The 27,986-nt window shown below is 39.6% G+C and overlaps 1 protein-coding gene across 1 annotated transcript in view; it reads left to right on the top strand.

Moving 5' to 3' along the window:
- Positions 1-27,986, top strand: part of CFAP92 (cilia and flagella associated protein 92 (putative)) — a 135,937-nt gene that overhangs the window by 9,283 nt on the left and 98,668 nt on the right. Inside the window, exons 5-9 of the mRNA XM_074334299.1 lie at positions 433-570; positions 1,430-1,517; positions 2,591-2,715; positions 15,217-15,363; positions 26,086-26,270. Coding sequence (XP_074190400.1) covers positions 433-570; positions 1,430-1,517; positions 2,591-2,715; positions 15,217-15,363; positions 26,086-26,270 — 683 coding nt within the window. The remainder of the gene's footprint in view (positions 1-432; positions 571-1,429; positions 1,518-2,590; positions 2,716-15,216; positions 15,364-26,085; positions 26,271-27,986) is intronic.

Raw genomic sequence — 27,986 nt, 5'->3', positions numbered from 1 at the left:
GTACTGACAGAAATGAAAGATGTGGAGGGGTCATCACCATAGCTGGGAACAAGAAGCTCTGGGTATAGTCCTGGCTTTGCTAAAGCCAGCTCTCTGACCACAGGAAAGTTACTTAAGTGTCAGATCCTCATCTGTGAAATGGAGAAGTGGTAATGCCTTCCTTAAAGTGAAGTGTAATGATTAAATGAAACAACATATATTGAGTGCTTAATGGTCTTATATGGAAGAAGACATTGCCAGTTGAGGTTTAAATTTCCTGGTATTTCAAAGCTGCAGCCCCTTAGGCAACAACTCACGGAGGTCAGGGGCCTTTCCTCTCTAATCCATTGCTCTATCTCAAACACCAAAAGAGGGATTGTCATATACTAGTAGGTTTTCAAAAAGTATTTCTGGTTGATCGAGTCAATTATTCTTTTTTCTCATGCATTCTAGAGGAAGTACGACATTTGGTTTTAAATCAGAAAAAATTGTTTGAACGGGGCATTCATGTGAAAGAGGAGTGGGACCAGGCGTGTGCTCCAGGAAAACCAGAAAAAGCAAAAGCAGGAAAACACTTAAAGTCTTTGCATGGTGAGTGGAGATGATCTTTGTGGACAAGCCAAGTGCAAACTATGGCAGGGAAAGTGATTGGTGACACTGGTGTAGTATGTGTGCACTAGTGCCCTTCATGTGTACCAGCTGCTTCTGCCAATGCTGGTTCACGCTGCCAAAGCAAGTGCTGCTTTCTCTGCATGACTCACTTTTTGTTGTTGATTATTTTTCTTTATTTTGTGGCTTACAAAAGAACTTTTCTGACTGTAGAAGTTATATAAGTGTTTTTTAGAAAATTTAATGACTATGGAAAAGTAAAAGGGAAAATATAATTCCATGACTAGGAACAGGCATTGTAATATTTTGGTTGTCATGTTATGGCAAATTCCTTTTCTTCTAAGGTTTTTTTTTCCATAGATGAGGTTATCTTGGATCCTGAGAGTAACATGTCATTACATGCACTTTCCTATTTCCTTCAAAACTTGCCATAAACTTCATTTGTGGTGACTAAATAATATTTCATCTGCTGGTAATACTGCAATTTGCTTAATCATTCCCTATAGGTGGGAACTTAGGAAGCTGGGAGTGTTTTGAGTATATTCTATGTAAACAGTGCTAAGGTGGACAACTGAAATTAATAGGCTTTTCTTCTTCTTTTTTTTATTTACGGGGTATCATATAAAGAACTGGAGGCCTCCTCTTGCCTCCATTTGTCCAAATAATCATAATTAGTCTGTATATTCACTCATGTACTCATTTATTATTAACTTGTTGACTAAATGCTCACCACATACCAGGCCTGCTGTTTGGGGCTAGTGTTACAAAATGTGTAAAGAACCCTCATTTCTTAGTGAACTAGTGTGGAACAAGAAGTTTGGAGACCTTTGCTAATTGTCAGGTTCTCATGCAGCAGAGCCTGAAACCCTTTCCAAGAGCACTGAGGAATATGAAAAGCTACTCAGAACGGAAGATCTTGCTACAGTTGGGTAAGAATGGACCCATGTCATTTTGGGGAGTGGGAGTGTAGCCCTCTCTTATACTAGCCCTGTAGACTTCCACCATGAGTGGTGTAGACTTTTAGTAACTTCAGTTATGTTGGAGCTCATGCAATCCCGGTGAAATGAAAGGAACAGAGGGTGAAATGCTTGTGTTTGTGAGCACGTGTTATATGTCAGGCACTGTGCTCTGTCATGCATTACTTTGTCTCATGTAATCCACATAATGATTACTCTGTGAGGTGGTATTGCTAGCTCCATGTTCTCTACAAGATGACTAGGTAAGTAATTTGCACAAAGTTCTTGGGAATCTTGAGAGTGTTGGTAAAGCCAGGACCCCAACCCATATCTTTAGGTTACCAGTCCATAGCCTGCCCTTCTGGGAGGGCAGTTGCTCTTGGAGCCTTGTGGAGCCTAAGAAGGGTCTGGAGAAGGAGTTCCCTTGGATGCTGTGGAGACTAGGAGTAGAATGGAGGCCCAGCTGGTTACTTGGGGGAATAGGATGGGGACAACCAAGAGAAAATGTCATTGAAAAAGAGTCAATTTAAAAAAATTGCTTTTGCATTGAATTTATAGATTAATTTGGAAACAAATTAACATTTTTACATCATGCAGTTCTCCCATCCGTTATCATACTTCAGCAGCTCCTTTGTGGCATTATTGATAGAGTTACTTTTCTTCCTATAGATGTTGTGGATGATGCCTGTAAATGAATTCCCGGGTATTTTAGAATTTCAGTTGCTTTTATTAAAAAATATATTATTTTCTATTATATTTTCTAGAAATTGGTAGCACATGTGTGGTCTGCAGACCAGGCATCACTGTTACTGGGAGCCTGTTAGCCATGTGGCGTGTCAGGCCCACCCCAGCTTTACTGATCCAGACTCTGCACTTATTTAGCAGCTTTCCCAGGTGATTCATATGCGTGTGGAAACTTGAGAAGCCTTGGGCGAAAGGCTGCACTGTGATTTTTGTTTAATCTGCTCACATTTAATCCAACAAATAGATTCTTAGATCTATCTGATTATTTTTCACCTTTATTTTTCTCTTTGTGAATTTTCTAGATGGAATATTTCAAGACTACCAACTATTTCTTTGGGAGGGGCAACTGTAATGGAGATGAAGAAATTCATTGAGAGACCATCATTTAGCAGCTTAACAAACATATTAGAAAAGCAAAAATTTCAAAGTAAGGATGGGATTTTGGAATTTTATAACTAGACTTGGAAGAATTATGAAATATTTCAAATTCCAAATATTTCAATAAGATTCTGTGATATCTGACCAAATGTTACTCAAAATAAAAGAATACTACATATACTTTCAACTTATCCCTTCTATCTCACCTCATCCTTCCATCCCCTAACATCTGTCTGTCCATCCGTCCAACCACCCAATCCCATTTCATCCCATTCACTTACCCTCATTATCCCACCCAGCTACGCCCTCTGTCACTTCCCTTCCAACTCTTCCAGTATTTGTGTGCTCCTGATCCATGGTGTTGTGAATTTGGGAAACATGAAAATCTCTAATGTCTACTGGAGACTTTCAAACAAATAATAACAATTCTATGTGATAGATGCTATGGTAGGGGTAGGTATGTGGTATGTTGAGGAAGCACGGAGAAGTGGGGGATATGGAAAGACTCTCCTTGGAAGATAGGAAGCTATTTGCTTCTTATAGTGGGATGAGGGAAATAGCATCCCAGGTTGCAGGAACTACTCATGCAGAAACATGAAATCTTAGTGACAGACTGTAGAGAAGCAAAGATCCTCAGAAGTCAGTAAATCTACCTCATTCTTGGCCTAGATCTCCTCGTCAGTTTTTCAGCAAGCAGTTGGGTTTCCAGTATGAGGCAGAAAATTCTAGATACACTTGCTGTCTCCTGGGATGGCCATTTCCCATTCATTCAGCTGTGAATGTTACAAGTCATTTCCTTAACTCTCATTCAGTTAGTCTGCTTTTCCTAGTTCTAGTTCAACATTGAAGTTGCAGAGAGAAATGATGGCTTGAGTCAGGCTGTCTACTAGGTGTTGGAAACACAGTGAATAATATCCTTTCCTATTTTTAAGGCCCTAAAAGACTAGTCCACACTTTCATATCTGAACACCTCTCAGCTCCTTCTGAGTTTTCTCTTTTCCAGATAAACAACCTCACTCCTTTTTTATGTTCTTTGAGCATTTTAATGAGGTTTTCAAACCATTCTTTTTATCTTTACATAAAGAGAGAAAAGTACACAGAAAACTATAACAACAATGTACCCACTATTTACCATATTTTGCCGTGTATAATGTGCTCCCGTGTATAATGTGCACCCACATTTTTGGCTCAAACTTTCAGGGAAAAAAATCTTTCATTTTAATTTTTTAATTCAAATGTTTATTTGTTTACATTTTGGTACTTGTTTTTGTTATTATAAAGGAGTTTTAGCATTTTTTTGTAACATACTACAAGAAATTTTATGTAACAAATAATTACAAAACACAAGAACAGATACAAGGTACAAGAAATTTTATGTACGGGTAACAAATCTATATTTACGCATCATAGAAGGCCAAGAACTCTTCCTCGTTGCACGTTCATCATAAGTTCAACAAAACCGATTATTGTATTCCTCGGTATTATTTTGCATATGGACATCATTATTGATTTAGATGCAGAATGAGTACTACCCATGAATAATGCGCATCCTTATTTTTCCCTCACAAATTTGGGCAAAAAAGTGTGCTTTATACACAGCAAAATATGGTAGGTTTTATCATTTTGTTATAAGTGTCCTTCATTTCTTGTTCTTTTTTCTTTTTTTTTTAAGAAATAAAAGTTTACAGATACAGTTTCAGTCCCCTTTGCATCCTGTACTTTTAAGAAGCATACCCTATACTGAGATAGAATCTGGTGTAATCCTTCCTGCTACCCCATTCTTTCTCGCACTTTCATACAACATGGTATTGATTTGTGGTTTTATGAGTTTCAGAAATGATTTTGTCAACAAAAAATACATCCAACCTTAGAGAAAGCTTTTAAGAGTTTATTTTAGCCAAACTGATGACAATTGGCAGGAAGCACGTCTCAACGGCTTGAGAAAATGCGCCAGAAAATGGCTGTTTTGCAACTTATTTTATACATTAGAATCAAAGGCGGAAGTTTACCTGAAATCCATTGGTTGTAGATTAAGGGGGTGGAAGAAAGCAAAGCAGGGAAATCTCTGGGATTGGATAAAAAGTAAAATGGAGAGACACACACTTATTTGACATTGGTGGGTACAGGAGACTTAATAGCATTTTATAGCACATAGAGATGGTATTTGGGGGAACACGATAACAATGAGGGATTCTGTAGTTTCCTGTTCTAGTGTGGTGGGTTGTGTCCCCTAGGAGGTCCAGAAAAAGGGTTTATTCTTCACATTCCAAGGGTATGTTACCTTAGATGCAAAAGGACAATCTTCACTTAAGGTAAAGATTGACCTTTGTCAAGGAAACTACAGACCAAGGATGTGACTTCACCCCATGGCCCACCTTAGTTATGAATTTTTATGTTCATGCCATCCTATGGTTCTTTTCATCTCCTGAGCTTGTCAGGTTTAACATGTGGCCCCTTTTCCATCCACAGTTCCCCATTTTGGTCATAAATTAATCTGAAGGATACATTGATAACCAACCTTTTGTTGGATAGTGTGGTCCCACGGTGCTAGGAAGGCTTAGTGTCAGCATTTATCATGTTGAATGCTGGACCATTGGGGGTGGGGCAAGACCATAACCTTAGATGGCAGTTAAGGCCGAATTATTCTGTTTAAAAAAAATGTGAGCAAATGGGAGGCAGTCAGATCCTATATGTCTTCATGAAATATATTCTGGATCATTTCTAATCTTTGAGCTATCATGATCGTTTTTTGTTTCTGTTAATCTTATGTTTTGTTTTTTTGCATCTAGTGTAACATTTACAAACTAGGGCAAAGAGCAACGGTATTAAACCGGTAACACCGATGAGAAGCAGAAAATGTCCAATATTAGATAAATATGAGTCTGAGGAGAATAAACATCCTAGCCATCGAAAGAACCCTTTACATGCTTTATCATAATTTTTTATTAAGCTAATAATGTTTTCCTCCCTCGTCTACTGCTGTTTGTACCTTACGATAAGTTTGGCCAGATGAATGAAGATTGTCTGTTATTTCATATCTAGAAGTTCTAATTTTTCTTCTGGCCAATTAGTTTCCATAGAAATGACTTCATGGAGAGGATTTAATTCAATTTCCCAGTAAACTGAATTTTCAGTATCTATATTATTATAGGTTTCATTAACCTCAGGCAAAATAATTTGCCTATGATTTTAGTATTACACCATATTCCTGTAGCATTTACTGCAAACCTGGTATATTACAATAGAAGTCAGTTAGTATGACAGAATTTTCTAACCCTTCCCAACAAAAAACTCCCTTTCCCGTATACCATATATTATTATTTGTTGGGGTGGATACAATAGGCCAGGATTCGGTAAATTCAGAATTCTTTATTGATTGGAGACATAACCATTTACCTTTTCGATTTTCATAATCAGATAATGAGATGGGTTCCCAATTTTTATTATTATTTAATACGGCCCATCTACTTCCCATTGGGAGTAGTCTAGTATTATTAAGGATGGTCCCTATGCCAGCAAGTTGAACTACTGAAAATCTGAGTTTAGGATTTAACCGAGGTGCTTGTGTTTTTAAGATACAACATCTTAGATCACATTTGCCATCCAAAATTTTCCAAAGTCCAGGGAACCATAAGAGTCCCACAAGTGTCTGGCTGGGTGCCCATTATAGTTAGCCAGTGTTTCATAGCTACTTCAGATTCCATTTGTATTAGCATAGATAATAGGCCCTGTTGAGTCAGGGTAAAGGCACATTCCCATTGCTGGGTTTGTGCATGAAATTTGATTGATTGTTCTGTCCATTTAGCTAGGTCCTCATTGTCTTTCCATGCTGCTTCCCATCCTTTTCCTTCTTGAAATAACATTCCCTCTATCTGGCCTATTTTAGATAAAGAGTCCTTTTCTAATGAATGACGTTCTTCATTAGCTGCAAATTCAGCTTGCCCCAGAACGCCAAGGCCAGCTCCCAATCCTCCAAGTATCTCCCTCTTATTTCTTAGAGACGGCCAGTGTTGTTGGACCCACCAGGAATGTTGCTGCCTTGGGTGCCTATGGCCTGGGAGCAATTGGGGTATACTTAATGGACCCAAAAATGTTGAGTCTCCCATACCATAATTAAATGAGTAGAAGTAACCGCTAAATGAGCTAGAGTTTGAGTATTCCATAGGGCTTCCCATAAGTGTCCAGGATGCAAAGAGGGAGGGGTACTTAACAGACATATCTACCCACCAAGTAATTCCAATAATTTCTGAAATGGGGACCCATTTATTTTTTCCCATTTTACGGGCATCCAGCCATAGGAGCATGGCTAGTGGCTTGGAGGACAAGCTATACTATGACAGGGCAGGCTGCTACAAGCCTTTTCCCTTAATTTGTTATCATCCATTCCTATAGGTATACAATACTCATCTAAATTAGATCCATATATAATTCTACCAGGGGAATTACCAGGGAAATGTTCTTGAAAGTACTTGCTCAGGATGGGTTCTTTATAATAGATACACCCAAAAAAATAATGTACCAAAGTAGGAGAGGGCCGATGCGTGGCCAACAAGGCCTTAGCCTCAGTATCATAACTGATCATGAGAACATCACTGTCTAGTAAATGGGAAAGATCAGCAGGTACCCAAGTTTTTCATCTCCAGTAAGCGGGGGTCTGGGGAAGCAGACACTGCTTCTATTAGGAAACCATAAGAAGGATAACAACAAGAAAAGAACCATTTGATATAGCTCAAGAATTAGGTGATATAAGAGTAAGGTTTGAGGGAAATTTAAGGAGCAAGTTTAACTATTAGTTAAGGGAAAAAAATGATTAAATAAGCGTCTTTGGGTGCAGCATCAATTTGTGGGTATATAGGCCTTATTGATGTCTTGGGATAGCTGTCTGCCTTTGATGTCAGAGGCTTCTCATCCTTGAGTCTTCAATGTCCGCTGTAGACAGAGGCGAGTGTCAGAGACAGGAGTAGATGTCCATTCACTGTTAGGTGCCTTTTTAAAGTGAGAAATGTGAATCCATGAATTAACTCCTTTAAGTTTGGCTGCACATGGATTAGTTAGTAACACCTGATAAGGTCCCTTCCAACGAGGCTGGAGAGAATCTTTTATTTGATGTCTTTTCCAGTAGACAAAATCTCCTGGTTATAAACCATGGTCTTTGAAGTCTTCGTCTCCCAGGAGCGCACTCTGAAATGAATCAATTACTAATTTATTAATCCCTTTAAGCTATCTCCTTTTAGTAAGGTTGGTTCATATGTCCCTTCATCCAGATGCATAGGGCAACCAGTGACTATTTGATAAGGAGAAAGCCTATGTTACCAAAAGGAATAGATCTCAGGTTGAGGAGCACAACAGTGAGAGCCTTAGGCCACAGAAGATTAAAAGCTTCTGAAATTATGACTAGTTGAATTTTGATTGTACCATTGGTATGTTCCACCAATCCAGAGGACAGGGCGTGACAAGCACAATGAAAATGCTGTAGAATAGGCCAAATGTTACAGATGGATTGTGTTATTTGTCCAGTCAAATGAGTCCCTTAGTCACTAAGTAACTCAGAGGGAATTCCCCGGTTGGGAATTATTTTTTCCAAAAGCATTTTACTTACTGTTAAGGCTGTTGCTCTCCTGTAAGTGAATGCCTCAACCCAGTGAGAAAACATATAAATCATAACACATATATTTGTATCCTGGAGATGGTGGCATTTGGATAAAATCCAATTGCCATACCTCAGATGGGCCTAAAGGAAGTGGGAAATGTCCTTGGGATCCATGGAATGGTTTTCCTGGGTTGTATTTCGGACAGATAGAACATTTGCCACACACTTTATGAGCTACAGTGGGAGAACGTTTCCAGTAATATTGTTTACTCCATAACATGTTTTCAGGACCCCAGTGTGTGAGCTCATGCACATATTGAAGTATAGGTAGTTGAGCCCCTGTAGGTAAGACTGGTTTTTGATTGGGTCCAAGACTTATCTGTTTGACTGGGTCAAATGTTCCCCCTTTTTGTTGCCATATTCTCTTCTCCTCTGTGGCTGTCCTTTGTAACTGTAAAAGAAAGTCTTACTGATTTAATAGGAAGTGAGGGGCATTCTCAGGTCGGGATATTTTGACTATTCAATGCTGCCTGTGTAGCTGCAGCATCGGCTAAGTGATTTCCTTTTGCTTCCATGGTGGCAGCTTTAGAAGGTCCTGAAATTTTGATAATTGCCAATTGTCTCAGTTGTTGTATGGCCTCTAGTAATTCTGAAACCTGTTTTCCATTCTTTATGGATTGCTCTGAGGGAGTTAAGAAGCCTCACTGCTTCCACAACATTCTGAAGTCGTGAGCTACACCAAAGGCATAGCAATTATCAGTGTACATATTGGCTACTTGATCTTTGGCCAATTGACAATCCCGAGTTAGAGCCATTAATTCGGCTTGCTGGGCAGATCTTACTTCAGGTAAATAAGAACTTTCAATTATCCACCATGGGAGTTACTGCATATCCAGCTTGGTGATGTCCCTGTTCATCTTTGAGATAAAATCCATCTGTGAACCAAACTAAGTCAGCATCACAAACAGGGGTTTCCTGTAAATCATTTCTGGGAACAAGAAGGTGGTCACTAAGCAAAACACAATTGTGGGTGCCTTCTTCCTGTAAAGAGGGTAATAAAGTTGCTGGGGTTAAGACTGTTGCATCGAGTTAAAGTAATATTAGGTGCAGAATGCAAGAGTGCTTCCATAAGGAGCCAGTCAACTGGCAGAAAAGTGTTGAGTATGGTGAGAGTTCAGTAAGGATTCAACAGAATGAGGAGCGTAAGTAGTTAAAAGAGGGCCCATAACTACCTCTTCTGTTTGTTTGCATATTATGGTTGTAGCAGAGACGGCCCTCATGCAAGGAGGGAGCCCTTTGGCTACGGAGTCCAATTGCTGACTGTAATATCCTATAGGTCTATGATGGTCTCCGCGTTTCTGAGTTAGAACTCCCAAAGCATTTCCTTTGTTTTCATGTATGAAAAGGGAAAAAGGAAGCTTATAATTAGGGTGTCCCAGAGCAGGAGCTTTAGATACTTTTTCCTTTAGCATCTTTACAGCTTGTTTCCCTTCTGGGTTGTATTGAAGTGGATCAGATTGATCTGATTTTAATAAAGCATATAGAGGCTGGGCCATTAATGAAAAATTTGGGATCCAATTGCAACAGTATCCAGTTAGACCCAGGAATCCTCTAAGCTGTTTTTCCGTTTTTGGAAGGGGAAAGGATAACATTCCTTTGAGTCTTTCGGGGTTAATCAGTAGCCCATCTTTGGATATGAGATGGCCAATGTATTTTACTTGGGGCAAACAAAATTGAAGTTTTCCTTTGAGACCATATGTCCCTTTAGAGCTAGCTGTTGTAACAGGTAAATTGTGTGCTTTTGGGGATCTAGTAGTGTCCTAGAGCATAAAAGTAAGTCATCCATATATTGGATTAGTGTGGAATCTCTGGGAAAATAAACATCATTCAAATCAGCCTTTAATATCTGGGAGAAATAGGTGGGACTCTCCGTAGACCCCTGGGGCATCACAATCCAAGTAAATTGGCGATCTTCCCAGGTGAAAGCAAAGAGATATTGAGTGTCCTTTTTAACAGGAATGCTGAAAAAGGCACTACATAAATCTATTACTGGAAAATATTGGCAGTCCATAGGAAAGGCTGATAATAGGGTATGTGGATTTGGAACCCAGCATGTCTCAGAATGACTATTTTATTTATTGCTCTGAGATCCTGTACATATCTCCATCCTTTTCCATTTGGTTTCTTTACTGGAAGAATAGCAGAATTACAGGGGCCCATACAGGGAATTATAAGCCCCCTATTTAAACAATCCTATATAATGGGTTTAATTCCAGCTAGTACATCAGGTCTCAAAGGATATTGGTGAATATTAGGTAGAGGCAGTGTAGTCTATGGTTATTTTAGTAGGGAGAGGCTGACTTCATCTCGCCAATATCTGTACTGGAAAGGGCCCAAAGTTGCACTGGGATGTCCTGCAATAATTGTCCAGTCTCAAGGTTAGTTTCCTCTGCGGAGGTTCCTTTACAATCACTACTTTCCCAATTGGTTCAGTAGCTGAATCATTTAGTTCTAAATACATGTCACTCTTCTGGGAAAAGGATACGTGGGCATCATGGGTTTCAAGAAAATCGCCCCCTGTCAGGTGAATTGGGGCAGATTTAGTAAAAATAACTAGTAACAACTAGTAATATAGTAACATTTTAACATTTAATTAGTAACATTTCCTAGTTGGAAGGGAACAGGTTCTGATTTAAAAACAGACATTGGTGATTAATAGCCCTACCATTTGTAGAGAAGCTTTACTCCAGGGGAGAGGGCAACTTGGCTGGGGAGCATTAAGAACAGACAAAGTAACCCCAGTATCTACAGGGGCCTTAGTAATTTCCCCTTTGGTGATAATTTCGATTTCTCCTAAACCATTTGCAAGAAGGGGAAATATCCTCTCAGTCCTCAGCAAACCTGTGCTTGCTTCTGTTCTTTTCTTTTTCTAAATCCCATTTCAGTTTTCTACAATCCTTAAGGTGACCTGACTTTCGACAACAAAAACAGACTCCTCTCTCCCCTTGTCTACGTGACCTCTGGGAGGCCTGATCTGACGGCTTAATTGCTGAAGCTGTAAGTTCATGATTTGGCAGCTTTAGTCCTTCTCTCTTTTCAATAGTTTTAGGTAGTTGATCAGCCACAATTGCCAGTCCATTAGTACATGTAGTTCACCAATTTAATTTTTGCTGTTTAATCAGCATTACAAGGTCTTCATCCAGTCCTTGCAAAAAAGCCGAATTTAGTACAGGATCATTCTGATCCTTAAAACTGGAGACAGACCTGAGTACTGTTTGAAAGTTTTTATGAAACATTCAAAGAAATCAAGTACTGGTTCATCAGGCCTTCTTTTACATTGCTGGACCTTGGTCCAGTCTATTTTCTGGGGGAAAATCTCAGATACAGCTTGATAAAGCTGGCGGGCTAGTTCCCTGTATTTTCCTTGGTCTGTCTTTCTTTGTTTTAAGAAGTCATCTACAGGAGCTTCCCAGTGAACCTTATTCATCGATGCTGTTGCTTTGCTCTCAGAAACCTATAGGTGTATCAATTGGAATAGGTCAGAACAGCCAGGATCATATGTTCTAACAGTTAAATCAGATTCTTTTGCAAACCCATCAGGGTCGTGGAGAGGGTCAGGGAAATCTTTAGTTAAATTCCTTAATTCTGTTCTAGTCCAAGGAACATATACAGTCGCTGGTTCCCCTCTGCCTGAGACCGGCTTCTCCCTGAAGGGAGCTGCCAGAATTTCTGTGTGTTTTTGTTTTTGTTTTGCTTTATCTTGGTCTGAATTTCTATTCCCTATTTCCCCTGGGTCTGTAGAGAGTGGTAGTGAAAGGGGCATAGAGGAGACAGAAGGAGGCGGAGGAGGAGGAAGGGAAGGGAGGGGTATGTCCGGACAAAGGAGCTCAGAAAGCAAGGGATGTAGTGGAGCAGCTGGAGAAGGGGTGGGGGGAATGCGGTGTTGGCATTTATCAGCTTCAGAAGCCTTCTTTCGTTCAGAGACAGTTTCTAAAATTTCTTTATTAACTTCCTGTAGAGAAAAGAGTTTATCTGTGCTCCGCCTAGAAGCTTCCAATTTCCAATCAAGCTTCACTTTCCTTTAGTTTAATTTTATAGCCAGATTTTTCCAATTGAGCACGCAAAAAAAACTCAATTTGGAAGTCTCAAAACTTCCCCACTTTAGCCATCTCAAGCTGATATCATTTTTTGTTAAAAGTTTCCATTTCTGTAGGTACTTGTAAGTTGAAATTCTGTACGAATTGTACATGTGTCTTGCAGGAGTATTAATGGGAGGCTGGGGTTTACCGACCTTAGAGGCACGATTTCCCATGTTAGTTTTAGTTTTCCTTAGATTTCTGCAGAGTCTGAACACACTTGTAGGGATAGTGTGTAGCAGGTTGAAGTGTGCTGCTTATGAGTTGAGCACTGAGGGGCTGTCACCTCCCGAGTCGCTTCAACCCTCTTATGTGCCTCGGTTTCTCTCCCCGGCTGTCTAGTACGTCCGTGAGGACTCGGAACGCTCGGTAACCAGCCTTTATGTGCGCGTCCCCGAATGAGTCAATTATTTAATTACAGTTGTGTTGGAATTCCCTATGGGGCCACTGCATGTTTTGAGGCGTACCCTCATATACTTCCACAAAATTCTTAGTCACCTGAATACTGAAATTCAGGCTGGAGGGAGTAAATGCCCCTTGTCTTCGGAGCTGAACAAGTTCAGGCTCTCATTTATCCAGCAAAGGTTTGTTCAGACTTGCAGTAAGCAATTCCAATTGAAAAACCAAAATTAAAACCAGCCACCCATCTCAACTCCTATCCTTTAATATCATCTTGAGGATTTTCTAAGAACAGCACAAATAAAGTCACACCCTCTACCATAAGTGAGGGGAAAGTCCTGGAATTCCAAGAGGTAACTCACCCAAGTTCACCCGCTGCGAAGCAGGGAGCCTTTGGGGCACAATGGGCCCCTGCTGGTACCGAGCACCGAATCTGGGTCCACAGGGTGGTCCTGGGTGGGCTTCTTGGAATCCTGCCACCTACGCCAAGTAATGTCGATGAAAAATACATCCAGCCTAAGAGACAGCTTGTAAGAGTTTATTTGAGCCAAACTGATGACTATTGCCAGGAAGCAAAGTCTCAATGGATTGAGAAAATGCTCCGGAAAATGGCTGTTTTGCAATTTATTTTATACATTAGAATCAGAGGAGGAAGGTTACATGAAATCCATTTGTTGTAGATTAAGGGGGTCAGAAAAAGCAAAGCAGGGAAATCTCTGGAATTGGATTAAAACTAAAATAGAGAGACACACACTTCTTTGACATTAGTGGGTACAGGATAGTTAATAGCATTTTATAGCACATAGAGATGGTATTCTGGTAACAAGATAACAATGAAAGATTTTGTAGTTTCCTGCTCTGGTGTGGTGGGTTGTGTCCCCTGGGGTTCCGGAAAAAGGGATTACTCTTGACATTCCAAGGGCATGTTATCTTAGATACAAGAAGACAACAGATAGTCACTTAAGGTAAACATTGACCTTTGTCAAGGAAGCTACAGGCCAAGGATGTGACTTCCTGCCATGGCCCACCTTAGGAATTTTTATGTTCACCCCATCCTATGTTGTGATTTTCATTCTCCTGAGCTTGTCAGGTTTAACATGTGGCCCCTTTGTTGTCCACAATTTCATACCACACATTCCTTCCTGCAACTTGCTCTTTGCACTCAACTTTATTTCTGAGATTTATTCGCGTCAATATATGTAAGTCCAGCTCCTTTATTGCAACTTCTGGAGAGTACCCCATTAGATAGATGTAACATCCTTCACCCATGCAGTCCCCCACTGAGAGACATTGAGTTGTCACCAATTTCCTGGTGCCACCAGCACTGCAATAGCTAACATCCGTGTGTACATGCAAGAGAGTCTAGGGCATTGCCCAATGAGGTCACCAGGTGTAGGAAATGCATTTGTCCCCTCAGGAGATGCTGCCAGTTTACTCTCTGAGTCGCCCTCCTGACAGCACTCAACAAGAATTCTTGTTTCTCCACATTATCTATCACCCATGCTTGGCACCGTCAGGGGCTTAATTCCTGATTCCTAATGGGGTTGAGAGCATCTCATATGCTTATTTGGTCACACTCATGTATGATTTGCCTATTCTTATTTCTTTGCTTATTTTTCCATTGGGTTCCAAATTTTTCCTTATTGATTCGTAAGCTTTATTTTTCACATCTTCTGGATGATTATGCATTGTCAGTTACATGCATTCTAAACTTCACAGACTGAGATCTGTTATTTATCCTTTCACTGTATGTACAGTGTCTTTTGTACACCAGTTGTTTAACAATTCCTTTGTAGTTTGTACTTTTGATAATGTTTAAGAAATCCTTCCTCATTCAGATGTCAGTACATTCTCCTATGTATTCTAATAATTTTGAAGTTTTTGTTTCCTACCTTTAGTCTGCAATTCATTTTGCACATGGCAAGAGGTGCTCACTCTTCTCAGAAAGAGGTGCTGTTGCCCCCATGCAACAGATGAGGTAATTGAGGCTCTGAATGGGAAAGGTATTTTTCCAGCACTACACTGCAGGAAGGGTAGAGCTGGTTCTGGAACTTTGGTGGTTCAACTCCAAAGCCCAAACCTCAACCCTATTCTTTGGTGAAGAGGTGACTTGAAGGAAAACTTATATTGTGGTGCTGTTGTCATCATGGCAAACTTAGCTCCCTTCTGCCCACATTCTTGGTAGTAGCAGGTGGGGGATCAGGACACCCCTCAATTTCTCCCTGCACATAACTGGTTACTGTTCAGCTATCCACTTTTAGATACCTCTTCTGGTTGCTAGGAAGGGGCAGCAGCACAAAGAACAACTTCTACCTTCAAGGAGCTTCCAGAACATTCCCAAATCTCTGTAGCACATGTACATTCACGTATGGCAGCTTGGATATAAGCTCCTCTTAACACTTATTTCCTACTTTTGGTTTCACAGTTAAACAGAAAGAATCAGAAGGGAAAATGAAAAGCCAGAAGAGAAGAAAGAAATCTCGAGCAGAAGAGGAAACTGATCCCAAGATGGCAGGCCACTGGAAGCAGGGCTCCTTTTCCATTCAGTTGGCAGTAATGCCACTCCTTGCAGGTAGCTACATCTGTTCCCAACAGTTTCTGGTTGTCTTGTCAAAAGTGAGTGGCCAAAAGTCCATAAACAGGATGCCCATGGTGACCAAACCCCTGCTCTATGCCACCAAACTTCATGTTCACAGCCATCTTAGCAAAGTGGGGTTAAGTATCTCACTATACAGAAGGGGAATGGAAGCCAGAGAGTTAAATGCATTATCTAGATCACAAACAAGTAAGTGTGAAGATAGGATTTGAACCCAGCTCTGATTCCAAAGTCTAAGGAAACCTGTGAGAATAATAAATATTGTAATTTTGTTTGCTAAACAAGATGCTGCTTTTTAATAAACACGATTCTACAGATTTTTATGAAAACATCTAGTAAGGAAATTAGGGAAGGGAATCAATAGTTATGTCCCATCATTTACTTCTCATGACAAACTCTGATCCTCCCTATAAACTTGTGGCAGTGGAGTCAGGAGTTGTTATCATTGTCACCAATTTTATTTTCCAGTGGGAATTCAAGTATATAACTTAGCCGAGGTCACACAGCAGAACAGAGGTTTGATTTTTTTGTTGTTGTTTTGTAAGATCTATCACAAGTTATAAACTAGATTTTCTACAGTTTGATAAAGATTAAATAAGTATTTATTATATCCATGTGTTTTGATGATGGAAAGCTCAGAATGCATTTTGGGTAAAATTATGTGACTTCATTTTTAAAAGGGTAATATGGGTGAGGGTAACCTTCCTTCCTCTTCCTTTTCTCCTTAGAGAAATTTCAAATCTATTTCATTGTGAAATTTTGGGCCATCACAGTGAATGTGCGCCCTCTACTGGCCAATCTGCAGAAATTTAGGTTTGCGTCTGACATGGAACTGACGTTTGCAGACACAGAGTAAAACCCAGTGTAACTCAACATAAAGTCAGTGTTGAGTTCCACAAGTGCTGGAAAAATCATAATTCTCACAGGCTCTTGGGTTAATGTTGATACATTTTGAGGAAATACTATTAACTTTTTATTTTGCACCTTTAAATGAATTTTTGAAAATCAGCTTTCACGTAAAGTTGGGCGTTTTGGACTGCCTTAGCTATCCCACCACATCATAATCTTTTCTAGAGAAGTGAATTTTCAGAGACTCTTCCCACTCCTGTGTTATGCTCTGGGAGGACCAAGCCCCCTACACAGATGTTACATGCTCCTGTTTGGAGCAAACATGATAAATGCTTCATGGTACTTGAATCCCGAAGAGGAACCAATGGCCCTCTAGGTGGGTAAGCTCTGAGTGACCTGCACGACTGTGTGCCTTAATTTTGCTGTGAGGGGAAGGAGAATCTCGAATGGTCTTGGCCTGCCTAGTGTGGCTGTTTCCAGAATAGTGAAGCCAAGAGATGCCTGGGCCTCCCCTCTCTAACCTGTGCTGGTGTGGCTGTGTAAAAGTTATTACAAGAGCTCCAGTGACTTTGAATCCTGGCTCAGCCACTTACCAGCAAGTTACCTGCTTTCTCTGAGTCTCAGTTTACTCATCTGTAAAATGGGGGTGATAATTCCTACCACTGAGGTCTGTAGTAAGGATCACATGAGATAATATGTATATACTGCAGAGCATGGCACCTTGCACACAGTAGGACACATAGGTTGCTGGCATGGAGGTGGCAGCTGTGTCTGTCAGGACATTGGGTGAGCTGGATGCAGGACAGTGGGCTTCCAGCAAGGAGAACAGAAAGATAACCTCCTTCCTAACACTGATGTCATGGTTTATGGTAATAACCGAGAATGGCCTTGACTCAGCAGGCCAATTGTATGTTTGTGTTTCCCATAAAATAATAGCATAACATCTATTCCAAAACCAGTATGATTATTTTGATAATCATCTTCAGTTTCAAATTAGGCCATAGACTTGCATACTTTAGTGGTAAATACTGGTTAGCTAGTAACCCAGTAAGATTCTAGAAAGATTCTGTGTTTGGAATAAACTCTTATTTTAATTGAATATTGGAAGGGCTAACCTTAGCAAAGCAGTACTAGTTTGGACACTAGTTCCAACACTTGTTAGCCAAGAGACCTTAGATGATTACTTAACATCCCTGGACTTCAGTTTCCCCATATGTAAAGAAAATATGATAGCAACCACACAATGTTGTTTGAGGATTAAATGGAATTAACGCATATTCAAGTCTAGCAGTTGTTAAGTGCACAAACCATAAGGTATCCATTCCCCCACACCTTTCCTCTTACTCTGGAACAGTGGTTTTCAACTCAAGCACTGGTGCCTACCAGGAAACATTTGACAGTGTGTGGAGGCATTTTGGGATGTCATAAGTGAGCGGGATGCTGTTGGCATCTAATGGAATCCTGCTAAATGTCCACACAACAAAGAATTATCTGACCCCAAATATCTGTAGTACTGAGGTTGAGAAACCCTACTCTGTAATTATGGCTGACTTCTCCCTAAATTTATGAGTGATGATTTGAGTACATATTTATACTGGAAATTTTTTTCTATACCGGGAAGTCTTTTATATGAAAACACTTTCAAAGTTCTAGAACATAAATCATAATTACTTATGGCCTTAATGAGTCGGCTTTATTGAAGAGAATCACGTGGGAGCAGGGAGGGCTGCCCAGGAGGTGCTCATGGCCCATACAGACAGCTGCACACACTGGGCTCAGGACTTGTTTTGGAAGTGACTACTCTTTCTAAGCATGAGTGACTGGGTTTTTATGTGCCCTAGAAACATATTTACAAGCATTTTGAAAGTGATAGAACTTGTTTTTTGAGCATGTACTATGTGCTGGGCAGTATTCCTGGCACCTTCATATGTATAACCCTAAGAAGGGTGACATCTGTGCCCATTCTGCACATGGGTATATTGAGCATCAAAGAGCCTCTCATTGTTGTAGATCACATGAATACTAAGAGTCAGATCTAGGATTTGCACCTAGGCCTCTGTGCTTCCAAAACTGGAGCTTTTGAATTGTTTTCCTATACCTGGTGACATGTGTCTACCTGGTGAAATGGACACATTTTATGAGAAGTGTATTCTCACAGCAGTCTGTGTGCCATCCAGTGGCACAATTCACGCATACTTTCTCTAGTTACACTATTGCAAAACCAATATAGCGGGAGGTGTGCCATGCTTTATTTGGCTCAAGTATATCAGTATGTCAGACATCAGTATCTATGCTTTTCTCATTAGACCACAGCAGTTAAAGCAACACTGCTGGACAACAGAATAGACACTGGCATGATTTGTGCTTGAATATGTTCTAAGATAATTGCCTAGAGCAGCACTCTCCAACACAGCTTTCTGCAGTGATGGAGATGTTCTACATTTGCACTATCCAGTCCAGTAGCCACCAGCCGCACATGGCTACTGAGCATTTGAAATTTGACTCATGGGAGTTACATCATCAAAATGATGAGGTGAGCCTCTGGAAATGTCCCCTGGAATTTACAACAAATTCAACAACTATAACTCCACAAAGGACTCCCTGCACAGCAGACAGGCAAGATGAAGAGGCCCACTACTGAATTCAAAAAAGGGGGGCAAATTGCGCATGCGGGGGAGGAGGGAAGGGAGAAGTGCAGAGACGGAGGGGCGCGGGAGCAGGATGCAGACCTAGCTCAGTGCTCCGAGCTTGCTGCATCCCGGAACTACTGCACCTATGGGAGAGGGAAGAACTCGGACTGGTAGGGCTCTGTTTATGGCCCACAGGGCTGAGGGGACAACATATAACATGGCTGAACCCAACGCTCACGGCAGACACCTCGGAGAAAAGACTGAGGGAAGAAGGCTGAAAACGGTGGTTTAAGCCCTCACTGCCAAGCAGAGAACGGAAGCCTTAGGCACTGAGACCAGCCGCCCCCTCCCTTCCCTCCCAGAGCTCGCCCCGCCCCCACCTGCCTGGTGCTAGAAGTGAAACAGTAGCAGTGTCAGAGCAAAAGAACAGAATATTTGCTGTTCTGAGAACTGTGGACCGCAGACAGAGATTCGCAGCCCAATTAGTTCCGGCAAAGGGGAGGGAGCAGTGGAAGCAGGACAGGCTGTGGAGGTGGTCGCTGCCACGGCTCTGGGCAACCTCTCACAACTCACCCCCGCCCCTGACCCCACCTATCCGGACAGTTCCCTGCAGGAGTAAACAGAACTGCTGAAACACACGGGCTCTGAATCTGGTGCAGGAAGAGCTTTGGAACATCAAAAGCTCTCTGCATACTCACATGGACACTGCGCCCTGTGACTCAGGTGAAATATTAACAGAGGAGAAGCCATCTCCCAGGTAATCCCTCATTGTGTGAGAAGCTGGAATAGTGCAGAGAAAACATAGCACTACCGTGTGAGAAATAAAAAAAGGCTGCAGTCAGAGAGAAAATAAAACATTCTACCAACAAACTGGAAAACAAAAGAAAAACCGCTTCCTATCAACCTGTTGCAGAAGCCACTCCTGTAGATGTCTAGGAAGAGAAATAAATCAGTAATTGCCATGAATAACCGAAGCAACAAAACTGCTCAGAAAGAAAGTGAAAAGCCTCCAGAAAAGGCACTTAAACATATGGAAATATGTGATTTAAATGACAGAGAATTCAAGATTTCAGTTCTGAAAAAACTCAAAGAGATGCAAGAAAACACAGAAAGGCAGTTTAATGAACTCAGAAACACAATCAAAGAACAACATGAGCATTTTACAAAAGAGATTGAAATTTATAAAAGAACCAAATAGAAATTCTGGAGATTAAGAACTCAATAGAAGAAATTAAGAATGAAATAGCCAGCTTAGGTAGTAGAGTTGACCAGATGGAGGAAAGAATCAGTGACATCGAAGATAGAAACCTGGAAATGACACAGATAGAAGAAGAAAGAGACTTGAGACTTAAAAGAAATGAAAGAACTCTACAAGAACTTTCTGACTCCATCAGAAAGAGCAATATAAGAATAATGGGCATACCAGAAGGAGAAGAAAGAGAGAAGGGAACAGAGAATATATTCAAACAAATTGTCGATGAGAACTTCCCAAGCTTGTGGACAGACCTGGATCCTCGAATCCAAGAAGCAAATAGAACACCTAATTACCTCAATCCCAACAGGCCTTCTGCAAAGCACATTGTATTGAAGCTGTCTGAAATCAACAACAAAGAAAGAATCCTCAAGGCAGCCAGGGAAAAGAAGATGGTGACCTACGAAGGAAAGCCCATTAGATTATCATCAGATTTTTCAGCAGAAATTCTACAAGCCAGGAGGGAGTGGAACCAAATATCCAACTATTGAAAGAGAGAAATTATGAGCCAAGAATAACATATCCAGCAAAGATATCCTTTAGATATGAAGTAGGAATAAAGACCTTTCCAGACATACAGAAGCTGAGGGAATTTTTAAATACACGACCTGCACTACAAGAAACACTACAGGAGGCTATTCAACCATCAACAGGGACAATTTGTGGCAACCAAAACATAAAAAGGGGGAGAGTAAAGGCCTAAACCGGATTATGGGAATGGAGAAAGTAAGCGTGCTGAAGAAAATGGAATACTCTAAATATCAAACTTTTTTTACATAAACTTAATGGTAACCACTCAAAAAAAAATCCAGAACTGAAATATATACTGTAATAAAAGAAGAAACAGAGGGAAACATCATAGAATACCACCACACAGAAATAATAGACAAAAACAAAACGGGAAAGAAACAATGGAGACACAGCCTTACCAGAAAACTAAAGATAAAATGACAGGATATCCTCACATATCAATAATCACCCTAAATGTAAATGGAATGAACTCACCAATAAAAAGGCACAGAGTAGCAGATTGGATCAAAAAGCTAAACCCAACCATATGCTGCCTCCAAGAGACACATCTCAGCTACAAGGACAAGCATAGACCCAAAGTGAAAGGGTGGAAATTGACACTCCAAGCAAATGGTACCCAGAGAAAATCAGGTGTAGCCATACTGGTATCACATGAAATAGACTTCAGGATGAAAAAGGTAACAAGAGACAAAGATGGACACTTCATAATGGTGAAGGGGACTGCACAACAAGAAGACATAACAGTCATCAATATTTATGCCCCCAATCAGGGAGCACCGAAATATACCAAGCAACTACTAACAGAACTAAAGGGAGAAATTGACCAAAACACAATTATAGTAGGGGCCTAAATACATCATTGACAGCTATGGATAGATCATCCAAACAGAAAACAAATAACGAAATAGCAGCTCTAAATGACACATTAGATGAAATGGACATAATTGACATTTATAGAGCACTTCATCCTAAAACATCAGACTACACATTCTTTTCTAGTGTACATGGAACATTCTCAAGGATAGACCATATATTGGGACATAAAATCAGTCTCAGCAAATTTAAGAAGATTGAAATCATACCATGCATATTCTCTGATCACAAGGCTTTGAAATTGGATATCAACTGCAAAAAGAAAGCAGGAAAAAGCACAAATACATGGAGTGTAGGGAGCCAGAGCATTAAGGGTTAAGAAAATGTAACTTCAAGCAGAGGTTGGGAGGATCGCTAAGGGGAACTCTGATAAGCATAAAGAACAAACAGACACCTGCTACCCTGGGAATGGGAAAATATCTAAAGGTCTAAGAACAGTTAGGGCCAAACTTTGAGAAAACATAACTAATCTGTACTTGCTGCCTCAGCCGCTTTATGTAACCTTCTTGTTTCTGTGTGTATAAAAGAAAGCTGAAAAATAAAGTAGGCGCTGCAGTCTAATTAGAACTGCTCGCCCTCCCGATCCCATCTTTGTCTCTTGTCTATTTTTTTCTCAATCCTCACTCCCCACTTCAGGAACCGTTCGTCTCGTCGGCAGGCTCCGACAATGGAGATTAAACAACATACTTTTAAAGAACAACAGGGTCAAAGAAGAAATTAGAGGAGAGATCAAAAGATACATAGAAACAAATGACAATGACAATCCATCCTACCCAAATTTTTGGGATGCAGCGAAGGCAGTTTTAAGAGGGAAATTTATATCATTACAGGCCTTTCTCTAGAAAAAAGAAAAATCTCAAATAAATAACCTCACGTTGCACCATAAAGAACTAGAAAAAAAAGAACAAGTGAAACCCAAGGTCAGCAGAAGAAAGGAAATAAAAATCAGAGCAGAACTAAATAAAATAGAGAACAGAAAGACAATAGAAAAATTAATGTGACAAAGAGCTGGTTCTTTGAAAAGATTAACACAATTGACAAACCTTTGGCTAGACTCACTAAGGTAAAAAGAGAGAAGACACTAATTAACAAAATCAGAAACGAAAAAGGGGAAGTTATCACGGACGTCACAGAAATACAAAGGATCATCCAAGAATACTACGAAGGACTATATGCTACCAAATTCAATAGCCTAGAAGAAATGGACAAGTTCTTAGAAACATATAGCCTTCCTAGGCTGAACCATGAAGAATTGGAAAATCTAAACAGACCGATCACCAGTAACGAAATTGAATCAGTCATCCAAAACCTTCCCCAAAGCAAAAGTCCAGGACCAGATGGCTTCACTAGTGAATTCTACCAAACCTTCAAAGAGAATCTAATACCAATCCTGTTCAAACTCTTCCAAAAAATTGAAGAAGGTACACTACTCCCCAACTCATTTTATTAGGCCAACATTACCATGATACCAAAACCTGGTAAGCACAACACAAAAAAAGAAAAACACAGACTATTATCTCTGATGAATACAAATGCAAAAATCCTAAACAAAATTCTAGCAAATCGAATACAACAATGTATTAAAAAGATTATTCATCACGACCAAGTGGGGTTCATCCCCGGAACACAAGGATGGTTCAACACCTGCAAATCCATCAATGTGATACGTCACATAAACAAAATAAAGGACAAAAATCATATGATTATATCAATTGATGCAGAAAAAGCATTTGACAAGATACAACATCCATTTATGATTAAAACACTTAATAAAATAGGTATAGAAGGAAAATACCTTAACACAATAAAGGCCATATATGATAAACCCTCAGCTAATCTCATAATTAATGGAGAAAAACTGAAGCCCTTTGCTCTACGTTCAGGAACACGACAGGGCTGTCCCCTATCACCTCTGCTTTTCAACATAGTGTTGGAAGTCCTTGCCAGAGCGCTCAGGCAAAAGAAAGAAATAAAAGGCATCCAAATTGGGAATGAAGAAGTTAAATTGTCACTCTTTGCAGATGACATGATGCTATATATAGAAAACCCTAAAGACTCCACCAAAAAGCTATTAGAAACAATCAACGAATACAGTCAAGTTGCCGGCTACAAAATTAATGTACAAAAGTCCATTGCATTCCTATATACTAACAATGAAATCTCAGAAAAAGAAATACAAAAAACAATTCCTTTCACAATTGCAGCAAAAAGAATAAAATACCTAGGAATAAACTTAACCAATGATGTGAAAAACCTATATGCTGAAAACTACAAGACATATTTAAAAGAAATTGAAGCAGACACAAAGGAATGGAAAGACATGTGCTCATGGATTGGAAGAGTCAACATAGTTAAAATGGCCATATTGCCCAAAGCAATATACAGATTTAATGTAATCCCCATCAAAATCCCAATGGCATTTTTTAAAGCATTAGAACAAAAAATCATCAGATTGGTTTGGAACCACAAAAGACCCCGAATAGCCAAAGCAATCTTAAGAAAAAAGAACAATGCTGGAGGTATCACACTCCCTGACTTTAGCTTGTACTACAGGGCTACAATAATCAAAACAGCATGGTATAGGCAGAAAGACAGACACATAGACCAATGGAATAGAATTGAGAACCTGGAAATAAAACCACATAAATATGGACAGATAATATTTGACAAAGAAGCTAAAAACATACAATGGAGAAAAGACAGCCTCTTCATTTCTAAATAAATGGTGCTGGCAGAATTGGATAGCCACGTGCAAAAGAATGAAACTGGACTGCTATCTGTCACCATGTACCAAAATTAATTCAAAATGGATCAAAGACTTAAGCATAAGACCTGACACAATAAACTGCATAGAAGAAAACATAGGTACTAAACTTATGGACCTTGGGTTCAAAGAGCATTTTATGAATTTGACTCCAAAGGCAAGGGAAGTAAAAGCTAAAATAAATGAATGAGACTATATGAAACTTAAAAGCTTCTGCACAGCAAAAGAAACCATCGACAAAATAAAGAGGTAACCAACTGAATGGGAGAAGATTTTTGCAAACAGTGCCTCCGATAAAGGGCTAATATCCAAAGTATACAAGGAACTCATGCAACTCAACAGCAAAAAAACAAACAACCCAGTTGAAAAATGGGTAGAGGACCTGAAGAGACATTTCTCCAAAGAGAACATACAAATGGCAAATAGACATGTGAAAAATGCTCTACATCACTAATCATCAGAGAAATGCAAATAAAAACCACAATGAGATTTCACCTCACCCCAGTCAGAATGGCTATCATCAACAAGACAAATAGTAACAAGTGTTGGAGAGTCTGTGGAGAAAAAGGAACCCTCATACACTGTTGGTGGGAATGCAGACTGGTGCAGCCGTTATGGAAGGCAGTGTGGAGGTTCCTCAAAAAATTACGAATAGAATTACCACATGACCCAACAATCCCTCTCCTGGGTATCTACCGAAAAAATCTGAAAACATTTATTCATAAAGACACGTTTGCTCCAATGTTCATTGCAGCTTCGTTTACGGTGGCCAAGACATGGAAACAACCAAAATGTCCTTCGATAGATGAATGGATAAAGAAGTTGTGGTATATATATATATATATATAATGGATTACTATTCGGCAGTAAGAAAAGATGAAATAGGACCATTTGTGACAACATGGATGGATCTTGAGAGTATAATGCTAAGCGAAATAAATCAGACAGAAAAAGCAGAGAACCATATGATTTCACTGATATGTGGTATATAAACCAAAAATAACAAAAGAACAAGACAAATAAATGAGAAAAAAAACTCATAGACACAGACAATAGTTTAGTGGTTATCAGAGGGTAAGGGGGAAAGGAGGTGGGAGATGAGGGTAAGGGGTTCAAACATTTGGTGATGGAAGGAGAACTGACTTTGGGTGGTGATCACACAATGGGATTTATAGATGATGTATTACAGAGCTGTACACCTGAAATCTATGTAATTTTACTAACAATTGTCACCCCAATAAACTTTAAAAATAAATAAATAAAGGGATTTAGTCACAATTTAAAAAAAAGAAAGAAATGTGTCATGGAAAGAAGAAACTGCATTTTAAAGTGTATTTAATTTGAATTAAAATTTAAATTTAAGTAGTCACATATAGCCAGGAAGTACTGTACTGGACAAGTCTAGGATGGTGGTTCTGAATCACCTGGGGAGCTTTTGAAAACCCCAACATGAAGGCTACACCTAGATCAAGTAGTCTGACTGTTTCGGGGTGGCACTCAACCATCTGTATCCCGTATTGTATCGTATAGATGATTCAGAAACTGCTAATATTACAAGATGATCATCAAGATTAAATCACAAAAATTAAATTATCTTAGAGAATTTATGGAACCTCAATTTGAGAAACTGGTGTATAACATGCTGCCTATAACTGTTTCCCAATTCTTTTTTTCATTTTTAAGTTTTCTTTTTTGTTGTAATTTTATCATTGGCTCATCTCAGGTTGCTTGATTCCTATGTGCTTGTCTTGGGACTGTCATGAGTAATGGTCTAATGCTGTATTTATCCCTCCCTCCAGGATGGCAAACTATCATCAGTCGTGGCCGTCAGAGATCTGCCAACATTTTAGATTGTTTTTTGACTTTAAAAACAGAAGTACCTATCATGACTGAGGAGCAAAAGCAGGATTTAAACCCCCTGACCATAAGGATCAAATGTGTTTCCTGTCTTCCATCACAACCGGTGCCCATCCATGAACTAGAGGTAAGAATGAGCCAGGCAAACTGATTTGAGGGCTCCTTTTCCCAGCCAACTCCCCATTATGTGTCATCTTTACCCCCTCCACTGGCCCTACACGAGATGTATAATTATCATCCCCGTTTCACTATTCAGGATTTCACAGAAAGAGATTAGTGTCCTGGGATTAAGAGCTACCGAGTCTTGAGGTTTCCCCATTACACCACAGGATGTAGTGATCCTTCCTTCAGAAGGAGTCCCTAGACTTCCTTGTTACAGCAGTACTGGTCACCTAGAGGCTCAGTTATTTCGAACCAACCATTTTTTGAACCAACTGCTGTTTATTTGGGAGTCCCAGTTTCCTTTTCCTGGTCAGATCCCTGTCTCCTAGATTCTATGTCTTCCTCTTGATTTGTTTGTTCTCTGGTTTTGCTAGAGCACATCTTGTAGCTTCTTGAAAAAAGATAAATTAATGGGAGATATTTCTTTTGAGATATCATGTGTCTGAAAATATCTTTATTCTACCCTTACACTTGATTGCTAGCTTGGCTGGGTATAGAATTCTAGGTTAAAAATAATTTTCCTTCAGAGTACTGAAGGCATTTTTCCATTATCTTTTTATGTTTCACGTTGAACCTTTGTATGTGCTTTGTATATTTTTTACTTCTATCAAAACTTGTAGAATCTTAATTTTGTCTTCTGAAACTGTTTAATTATGTGTCTTAGTGTGGGTGCAACCATATATTATACTTTCATGTTGAAATATAGATTCACAGAAAGTTGCAAAAAGTAGTATAGAAAGATCCCATGTACCCTTCACCCAGTTTTCTCCAGTGGTTATATCATATATAACTATAGAACAATATCAAAATCAAGATACTTATATTGGTCCAACATGTGTGTATACTTCTATGCCATTTTATCACATGTGTAGATTTATGTAACTGTCATGTCACTCAAGATACAAAACTATTCCATCATCACAAAGATCTCTCTCATGCTACCCCTTTATAGTCACAACCACCTCCTAACCTCCCACCATCCCTAACCACTAATTTGTTATCCAACTTTATGCTTTTGTCCATTTTAAAATGTTATTGTTATGGGATGAATTGTATTCCCTCAAAAACATATGTTGAACTCCTAACCACCAGTACCTCAGAATGTGACCTTATTTTGAAATAGGGTCTTAACAGAGGTAATCAAGTTAAAATTAGGTTATTACAATGGGCTTGAATCCAATATGACTGGTGTCCTTATAAAAAAAAAGGGAAATTGAAACAGAGAGACAGACATATACAGAGAGAAGACTATGCGTAGAAACATAGGGAGAATGCCATGTGAAGAGTGGAGCTGTGCTGTCAAAAGCCAAGAAATGTCTGGGGCTACCAGAAGCTGAAAGAGACAAGGAAGGATCCTTCCTTAGCATCTTCACAGGGACCATGGCCCTATTGACACCTTGATTTTTCACTTTAACCTCCAGAACTGTGAGACAATACATTTCTATTGTTCTAAGCCACTCAGTTTAGTACTTTATTATGGCAGCCCTGGGAAATGAATACAGTCATATAAATGGAAACATCCAGTATGTCACATACTTTTAATATTGGCCTCCTTTTCCTATTCAGCATAATACCCTTGCATTTAGTTCAGTCATTTCCTTATTCACTAGGTATTTTTTAGACCATTTATATTTAGAGTAATTATTGGTATGTTAGAGCTTAAGTCTGCTGTTTTAATTTT

The sequence above is a fragment of the Rhinolophus sinicus genome, linkage group LG01 (assembly GCF_036562045.2).
Source record: "Rhinolophus sinicus isolate RSC01 linkage group LG01, ASM3656204v1, whole genome shotgun sequence".
NCBI lineage: Eukaryota > Metazoa > Chordata > Mammalia > Chiroptera > Rhinolophidae > Rhinolophus > Rhinolophus sinicus.
The sequence above is the reverse complement of the archived record's forward strand: the minus strand, read 5'-3'. Positions and strand labels throughout refer to the sequence as shown.